The sequence below is a fragment of the Xenopus laevis genome, chromosome 9_10L (genome assembly GCF_017654675.1).
Source record: "Xenopus laevis strain J_2021 chromosome 9_10L, Xenopus_laevis_v10.1, whole genome shotgun sequence".
Classification (NCBI taxonomy): Eukaryota; Metazoa; Chordata; class Amphibia; order Anura; family Pipidae; genus Xenopus; species Xenopus laevis.
In genome coordinates, this window is record NC_054387.1 from 112,584,673 (window position 1) to 112,594,367 (window position 9,695).

A 9,695-nucleotide genomic window follows, 5' to 3' on the forward strand; every position below is an offset into this window, starting at 1 on the left:
CTCGTAGTCCAGTGCAGACCTCAAGTAAACCCAAAGGCTGTCAGGGGTTGAACTTGATGGATTTTGGTCTTTTTTCAACTCTACTTAACTGTGTAATTATGTAAAGGCAAGAAAGAGAAACGACTCCATTATTTTACTTTGGGGAACACTGCCTTAAAAACCAAATGTGGAAGACAGAAGTGATAGAAAAAGACCAGTACCAGGTATAGAAATGTGTAGCTGCCATTTTGAAAGATTAAATTCACTTTACAGAGGGCTATTGTGCTTAGAACAGTATAGTTTACCAACAACGTATATATTTATTAAAAAGTTTTTTCCTCCATGTTTGCATAATGAGTTGTCACTGCTGATATGTCAAGAGGAGGCTGAAGAATTCATCTAGAGTTATTTATTTAGAGTATTTTTATGGAGTTCCTTTTTTTCGCTTTGTTTTGCATTGTTGATGATTGTAATGATATATTTATTTTAACTCATTTGCTGTTTTCTTGCAATTTATAGCACCACATATATTAACACTACTGACACAGGAAATTTTACTGCTCACATGTCAGTTTACAACAGCAGCAGCTATACGTATCCATACCAAGGAGTATCTGTTGACATATTAACCAAAACGTTGATTTATATTGGAGTGTTCCTTGATGGGCCAGATCCATCCCTGTATGCCTTGGTACTGAAAAACTGCTACGCTACTCCATCAAGCAATCCAGATGATCCCATGAAATATTATATCATCCAAAACAGGTATGTTATTAAGATACAAGGATTTGGATGGTGTATAGGGTTTTTTTCATGGATTGCTAAACTAAATGGTGTTTTCTAGTGAAGAAGGACATGTGCTAGGTGAGCCCTATGCCAGAACACACAAACCACAGTAATAATACTTAGATTAAACTATGAAACAAAGCTATTGTCTGTTTTGGTCTGTTTTTCAGTAAATAGGAGCTTAGTTTTGTGAACACATTTTGTTAAGTGTTCTATCCTTAAATGGGCCCTAAACTCATTAAAGGGTCATAGATATCTTAGCAGAATGATATAACCATGAAACTACAATATTTTTCCTCTATCCATAACTTGAGTTTGAAGTAAGGTAAAGCTTTCCCAAATGATGGACATCACAGAATGCTTTATGCAAGGCTGCCACCCCTGCTTGCCCCCATACCCCTAGCCTTACTTAAATCTACTACAGCAGCAAGCCCAGGTTGGAGGGTTGTAGGCTGTTTTAACTAGTGCAGAAAATGCTAAAATGACATTTCTCTAATGTTGCTGAGTTAATGTACCTTCTGTTGGTTATTTTCCACCATTCCAAGAGAGACTTACTTTGGTCATTAGAAGGAAAGCCCAGAATTGGAAATGAGATTTACATATAGTATTTAAACAACATCCTGGTATCTTGAGGCTTCTCTAAAAATGCACAATATGGCTTTTGATGCATATTACAAATATATGACACAGATCTATCCAAGGTGTCATTTATGAATAAAATGCTGTGTGCAAAGTGCAATATTCTGGTGCAAATCACCATGTTTTTTTGCCCATAATTCAACATTTCCATCATAATTCTGGCATAAGTGTAGCCATGCTCATAGTTGCATGTGCCATCTGAAGAGCAAGGATGGACCTGTTAGCAACCATATGCATGCATGGGTGTCTTTGGATGCAAGTACAGGTATGGGATACATTATCAGGAAACCCCTTATCCAGAAAGCTCCGAATTTTAGAAGGGCTGTATCCCATAGACTCAATTGTATCCAAATAAACCCAATTTTTAAAATGATTTACTTTTTTTCCCGACTAAGATATAATTAATCCTTACTGGAAGCAAAACCAGCCTATTGGGTTTATTTTATGTTTATATGACTTTCTTTCTAGTAGATTTAAGGTATGAAGACCCAAATTACAGAAAAATCTAGGGATGCACCGAATCCAGGATTCGGTTCAGGATTCAACCTTTTTCAGCAGGATTCGGATTTGGCCGAATCCTTCTGCTCAGCCGAACCGAATGTTAATTTGCATATGCAAATTAAGGGCGGGAAGGAAAATTTCGTGACTTTTTGAAACAAAACAAGGAAGTAAAAATGTTTTCCCCTTCCCAACCCTAATTTGCATATGCAAATTAGGATTCGGATTTGGTTCGGTATTCGGCCGAATCTTTCACAAAAGATTCGGGGGTTCGTCCGAATCCAAAATAGTGGATTCGGTGCATCCCTAGAAAAATCCATTATCCAGAATGCCCCAGGACCCAAGCATTCTTTATAACAGGTCCCACACCTGTACTGTGATTTTTTTCCAAAGGAGATCATCGGCCATGGGCTAAAACTGACATACCGTCCATAGAACCCTAGTGAATTAGCCTTTCCTTATTCTTTAAAAATAAATCCTCCTGGACTTCCACAATACTATAAATAATGCTATTTCACTAATGCATTTTATTAATCATTCTGTATGAATCACTGCCATTTCTCATTATACTCGTTTCTGTTTAACAGCTGCCCCAGCAAGAGAGATGGCACCGTCAGTGTAGCAGAAAATGGCTTGTCTAGCCAAGCGAAATTCTCTTTACAAATGTTCGCATTTGCAGGGAATTATAACCAAGTCTATATGCACTGTGAGATCTATGCGTGTGACACCAGCACCACGATTTGCGCACCTGTGAGTACAAGCAGCTATAAAACATTTTCTACAAAGTTGAAGTGGGAAAGATATTCATGCAACTATAGACATTCATGAATTGAAATGGCAGTACATCTGACCATGGTTATTCATCCTTTGCCATGCCCAGTTATACCCATACTATCTATTTTCTAAGTAGCCCCAATACGCAGGCTGATTTCAGACCTACTGTAGGCAGTAGCTTCCTCTCTCTCTCACATTGAAGAAGCTTGGCTCGAACAGACTTAAGTGATTTTGGAGAAGAACTGCGAGTCTCTGCATTTTGAGCCCAAATCTGCTGAAGCCAATTCAATGCGGAAAAGAGAGGAGGCTACTACCCACGGTAGGGCTGAAATTAGCCAACATATTTCAGCAGTGGCCTTAGCCTTATCCCAGGTCCCGAGCATACTGGGTAACAGGTCCCATACTTACAATGACGAAGACAAGAGGTCCTCTGCACATAACCCATTATCAATATATTAAGGACATTGAGACATTTTGTGGCTTAAGCTACTAAAAATGACCCTTTAAATAAAACAGGGATTGTGTTTTCATATATTGCAATATATTTAAGCTGGCCAACTACACCAAGCTACAAGTCATCCCCGGTATGGCCGGTCCGACACTCAACTTTCATCCGATTCATTAAGAATTCTATTTCTTCATTTTACACAAGTTTTACCTGCAACTTACTTGCTGCTTTCAAGGTTAAACATCCCAAACATGGTTCCCCTTTTCACTGGGATCACCTGACTATAGTTTGAAGGGTGGGAGCTACAACATGGAGCTGCCCACTGGTCCCATACTTATATATAAATTCAGCACAGAAAGTGTGTATTTAACAGGAAATAATCCTAAAAGGACAGTACAAAAAGCTTGCTGTATTTTTTTGCCAAAAAAGGGCACTTAAAGGGTAATAACAAAAATACTCTATGCCAACTTTAAAGAAGGCCTTAAAAGTGCACTGTGTTGTATAACAAAGAATATTACATTGCAACACAATTTTTTTTTCCTGTTGATAACTTTTCTTATATTTCCCCTTAATGTATTTAAAAGTGCAAGATCTGTAGCAAGCCATTAAATAAGCTTTCAAACAAGTCACCAGTAAATTCCCCTTTCGGTTGATAGATGACTAGACCTATATTTTTTTTTATCACATTACCCCATTAATTCCTTCCCTCTAAATATTGTTACACTGAATCAGGCAAAAACTAAACATGTTCTCTTTATGTATTGCAGTCATGCTCAGGGTCCCGTGCCTTGGATGTCACCACACAGACTACCTATAGTGTGAAACTAGGACCATTCACCAAACTAGGTAAGTAAAGATATAGTTGTTATAAACATAAAAAAGCCAATTATAAGGCCTCCTCTCTGCTGCTTCTTCTACCTGATTTGTGTAGGTAGAAGAGGGGTAGTCCTCTTCCCTTCTAGAGGCTTGAAATAATAAGAGCCATGTAGGTAATACCTGCCAGAGCTCTATTCATAAGAGGACACAGTTCTTTGCAGTGCATTCTGGAAGCTCTGGAAACTCAAAGCAACTCAGCACTAAATACATACAAGAAGGTGGGGTTGTAATATTTGTCTTTTTAAATTCTAAATGAACCAGCTTATTAAACGACCCATTGTGTTTGGACAACCCATGGGGCCTCACACTTGTTTCTTACAGTTTGCACCCTACTGCCCTTATATTAACTGAGGCTTTTCTTTTTTTTTTAATATGTACCAGTGTTGTGGATTAGGGATGGGCGAATTTGACCCGTTTCGTTTCGCCAAAAATTTGTCGCCGGCGAAATGTTGCAGATGCCCATTAAAGTCTATGGGCGTCAAAAAAATGTTGTCGCGTGGCGAAAGTGTTTTGACGCGCGCCGCCATACAAGTCTATGGGTGTCATTTTTTTGGCGAAACGAGAAATTCACCCATCCCTATTGTGGACTATTAAATCTAATAAACGTTCTTTTGCTTTTCAGATCCAGCTGCCGCTTATGGTAAAAAACTTCCCTTGTCTTTTAATTTACTGTTAATAACCATGTCCAGCAAATTCTTTTTCTAGTGATCAGTATCACCAAAAATTATATATATATATATATATACATTGACCTCACAAATAATTTCTTTCCCTCCTGTGCTGTGTTCAGGTTGTTCACCTTTGAGTTAATGTTTAGTATGATGTAGAGAGTGATAGTCTGAGACAATCATCTGAGATTTTCATCTTTTATTATTTTTGGTTTTTGGGTTGTTTAGCTTTATATTCAGCAACTCTCCAGTTTAAAATTCTAACAATCTGGTTGCTACAGTCCAAATTACCCTAGTGACTATGCACTGATTTGAATATGGATAGGAGAAGCTTGAACAGAAAGCTGAGCAATAAATGTAGCTACAACAATACATGTGTAGCTGGGGTCAGTGACCCCTATCTGAAAGCTGGAAAGAGGCAAAAGATCAAGGCAAATAACGCAAACACTCTAAAATATAAATAATGAAGACCAATTGCAGAATTGCTGCGAGTTGGTCATACTATAACATAGTAAAAGTCACCTTAAAGGTGAACCACTCCTTTAATCTCCTAAACAAAGCCACATCTGATCTTTTTTTATTTAATAGCACCTAAGAGAATGTACAGTCATGAACTGCATTAAAAATAGAAACTACATGTAGTTTTAAAGAGGATATAAAATGGTTTGGTTGCAGCATACAAGAGAAAGCAGGTTGATTGATGCCAATGTCACAATAAATGAACATTGATTTAAATACTTTGTCTAAATAATTGACACCACATTAAGTAGCCAGTGATTATTTGCTATTGAGCCTAAGTGCATATAGCACAATGGTGTAGCATTCTCCAGAATATTATCAGGTGTGGTAGAGAGTTGTGATGCCACATGAAGAGGCGAGACAAGGCTGCACAGAATCATTGACAAATAGACAAAGGTCAAAGCAGGTGCACATGGTTGTGTCATAGTAATTTGCTGGAGGTTCAGATGTCGGAAAATAGGCCTAGCACAAACAAGAACTGCAGCAATGAGGCTGATGAGGGCTTGTGTCAGAACAGCAAATTATTCAACTCTGCAAGACAGGGGAAGGTCAGGCGGTCTGCCTAGGCTAGCCACCAGCCCCCCCACCCGTACCCCACGCGCATGTGCACCCGAAAAAGGAGAGAGTGATGGAGGAGGAGAATGCAACAGAGGGGGGGGAGTAGGAGAGGAGAATACGATGGAGGAAAGGGAGGAGAACGAGACGTGCCTCTTCTGCCTACCCCTAGTTCCGGCACTGCTGCAAGAACATACAAGGTCATACCTGGGCATTCGGCAAACTATAAACACACACATGAATAAGAGTGACCAGAAACCCTGTGGCCTTACACAGAAATCTTCAAGGGCTCTTCTTGCATAGTGAAAGAAAAAGTAATTCTTCACAACGATCACATTTCCATTAATAACAATTTTTAAAAGGTATTAAGGTTATTTGTAAATGGTAGCCATTGAAAACAGTGCATTTACGCCCTTCTGTTCTCTGAATATGACAGTTTAACATGAGTCAGTTATTCTAGATCTGCTAGTGAACTGACTTGCAATATTGTTTTTAGGATTCAGAGCCAGGAGTGCAGAGAATTTAAACAGCAGGTCTGATACAGGATTCAAGTCAAATAACTTTAAAACTACTTTAAATATTGAATTAGTATCTTCTTTTACTACAACACAAACTATTTTCAGGTAGAGGCCCCTTTAAAGGGATAATAAACCCCGCTGCACTACATTGCTCAACCAAACGTTACTCAGTATTTGATTCACTACAAATCCCAGAATATAGGATAATAATGGCATGTGGGAAGCAGTAGTCCAGCAACACCAGGGTTGTATTCTTAAACAGTGTCGGACTGGCCCACAGGGATACCAGGAAAACTCCCGGTAGGCCCAGGTGTCAGTGGGCCCTCCTGCTTCAAAACATTTGGCCTATTTCATGGCCATTCCCTATTTCTATGAGAACAAATATGTACCAGTGTTGTGGATTAGGGATGGGCGAATTTGACCCGTTTCGTTTCGCCAAAAATTTTTTGCCGGCGAAATGTCGCAGACGCCCATTAAAGTCTATGGGCGTCAAAAAAATGTTGTCGCGTGGCGAAAGTGTTTTGACGCGCGCCGCCATACAAGTCTATGGGTGTCATTTTTTTGGCGAAACGAGACGAAAAAATTCACCCATCCCTATTGTGGACTAATAAATCTAATAAACGTTCTTTTGCTTTTCAGATCCAGCTCCTTCTGTAGCTGCCGCTTATGGTAAAAAACTTCCCTTGTCTTTTAATTTACTGTTAATAACCATGTTCAGCAAATTCTTTTCCTAGTGATCAGTATCACCAAAAATGATAAATATATATATACATTGACCTCACAAATAATTTATTTCCCTCCTGTGCTGTGTTCAGGTTGTTCACCATTGAGTTAATGTTAAGTATGATGTAGAGAGTGATAGTCTGAGACAATCATCTGAGATTTTCATCTTTTATTATTTTTGGTTTTTGGGTTGTTTTAGCTTTATATTCAGCAACTCTCCAGTTTAAAATTCTAACAATCTGGTTGCTACAGTCCAAATTACCCTAGTGACTATGCACTGATTTGAATATGGATAGGAGAAGCCTGAACAGAAAGCTGAGCAATAAAAGTAGCTACAACAATACATGTGTAGCTGGGGTCAGTGACCCCTATCTGAAAGCTGGAAAGAGGCAAAAGATCAAGGCAAATAACGCAAACACTCTAAAATATAAATAATGAAGACCAATTGCAGAATTGCTGCGAGTTGGTCATACTATAACATAGTAAAAGTCACCTTAAAGGTGAACCACTCCTTTAATCTCCTAAACAAAGCCACATCTGATCTTTTTTTATTTAATAGCACCTAAGAGAATGCATAGTCATGAACTGCATTAAAAATAGAAACTACATGTAGTTTTAAAGAGGATATAAAATATATTTCAGCTTTGGTTGCAGCATAAGAGAAAGCAGGCATGTTGATGCCAATGTCACAATAAATGAACATTGATTTAAATACTTTGTCTAAATAATTGAGACCACATTAAGTAGCCAGTGATTATTTGCTATTGAGCCTAAGTGCATATAGCACAATGGTGCAGCATTCTCCAGAATATTATCAGGTGTGACGTCAGAATGGGAGCTGTAGATTGTTGAACCTACACTGAAAAATAAAACTTCCTCCATGGCCATTGTCCCAACTGATTTGAAAATATCCTTCAAGGAGAATCCAATGAATAGTCACTAATTCAAATTTCCTATATAAATTTGCATATTTCATCCTTACATTTTTCTTTACCCCAGGCACACGTGCATCTTGGATGGTTACTGGAACAATGCTAATGTTCTTGTCAATAGTCTTCGTGTCTGGAAAGCAATAATCTTCTGCACTGGATTTCTGGAGCCTGCACAACAAGCAGTATAAATATATAATGTATTTATAGATACCCCTGAAATCTAGTCTCGGTGTTTGTATACTGAACATATTATATAGAAATACAATGGTGAGTGGTGATTAATATGGTTTCTACCTTTATGAGATTGCACATATCACTTCATGGGACGGCTCACTGCCATGTCTACATATTCATGCGTGTTTACCGGTTTTTAATTAACTTGTACTGAGTATGTATTCACTATTTCTTGTTTGTTTCTCTTTAAAATAAATGACAGAAAAATATATGGTTAAAATGTTGCTGGTGTGATGTGTTTCAAAAACAAAAAATGTTTTATTTTTATACGTGAATTCCATTACAGGGCCTAAAGCACTGTAAATAGTTAACCTTATTTCATGGCATTATTTTTGTGGTGTAATGCATTTTAGCCAATGGGACAAATTCAGGCAATAATATTCTGTAGAAAATCTTTCACAGACTACCTCATCAGGTAGGCCATAAAGGTAGGCCATAAACGCAATCCACTTCCTTACAGTGTCGGACTGGACCGGCGGGAAACCGGGAAAAAACCCGGTGGGCCCCAACCCCCATGGGCCCCGCAGGCCCAGACAGGATCGATAGACGGCGCTCCTCCCCTTCCCCTGCCTGATCATGTAAGAAAGGCCGGGTGCAATACCTGAAGCAAGTACGCGCCGGCTGGGAGGGACAGAGGGAGCCTGGCGGGGGCCCTGCCGCTGGGATGGCGGACCGGCGGGGGACGTGGCGGGGGGACGTGGCAGGGGGCCCTTATGTGTCAGCCCTGGTGGGCTCCTCTGACCCCCCGCAGTCCGACCCTGGGCCCAGCTCTGCTAGCCAGCGCTCTGTCCTGACCTCCCTGCCACATCGCGTAAATTAGCAGATATGCACCGGCAGGGGGAGGGGGAGTCCGGAGACTGTGGCAGAGAGGGTCCCTGACACTGGGGAGAAGCGGTGGGGGCCTGGCTACGGGGGGGGGGGCAGGGCCCTGATGTGTCAGCCCCGGTGGGCCCTGAGCCCCCCAGTCCGACCCTGCTTCCTTAATTCAGTTGTGCACAGTTCTAATTGCCTTGAGTTGAGCTTCATCAAGGGGAAATAAATTCTAGCTCCAAGAATAGGTGAATAACAACTTTGTAGGGAAGAGTCTACAGAAATGTTTTAAATATCTATCATCACATTTTGAAGGAGGAAAAAGCTTCTTGATCTTAAAATGGTTTCTGAAGGTGATGTAGAGTATGGATCAGAACAGTACATATGAGAAAGGGCGTCTGCCAGGTTGATAGGTAATGAGAAATGAAAACATAGCCCAGTGGACCTGCCTGGCCCTCAGATGCTAATCTGAGTGGATTTATTCCAGATTACCACAATCAGTGTATATGAGAAATCGATGATTAGCACCTTAAAAAAATCTAATCTCAAATCTAATTTATTAGCCAATAATTCTGTATTGAAAAGAAAGCAGCAGAATATAAAACCAATGCTTTGAGAAAGAACAGCTGCCACAGCATAGCCCGATTGTCACGAATGGCAAGCCCAAACCCCAGGGGAGTGACTGGATTCCTGTATAGGTGTGCTCCTCTACTTATAACAGCCATCTTTGGCTTTG

General features: G+C 39.9%; 1 protein-coding gene across 2 annotated transcripts in view; it reads left to right on the forward strand.

Annotated features, from left to right (window-relative positions):
- The window catches only part of LOC108701898 (uromodulin), a 28,424-nt gene extending 20,066 nt beyond the window's left edge, over positions 1–8,358 (forward strand). Inside the window, exons 13-18 of one of the 2 annotated variants that reach the window (XM_041575895.1) lie at positions 499–744; positions 2,490–2,652; positions 3,892–3,970; positions 4,623–4,640; positions 6,900–6,929; positions 7,983–8,358. In XM_041575895.1, the coding sequence (XP_041431829.1) occupies positions 499–744; positions 2,490–2,652; positions 3,892–3,970; positions 4,623–4,640; positions 6,900–6,929; positions 7,983–8,059 (613 nt within the window). In that variant the 3' untranslated portion in view covers positions 8,060–8,358. The remainder of the gene's footprint in view (positions 1–498; positions 745–2,489; positions 2,653–3,891; positions 3,971–4,622; positions 4,641–6,899; positions 6,930–7,982) is intronic. The other variant, XM_041575896.1, reaches the window with a different exon arrangement.
- Positions 8,359–9,695: the final 1,337 nt, after the last annotated feature.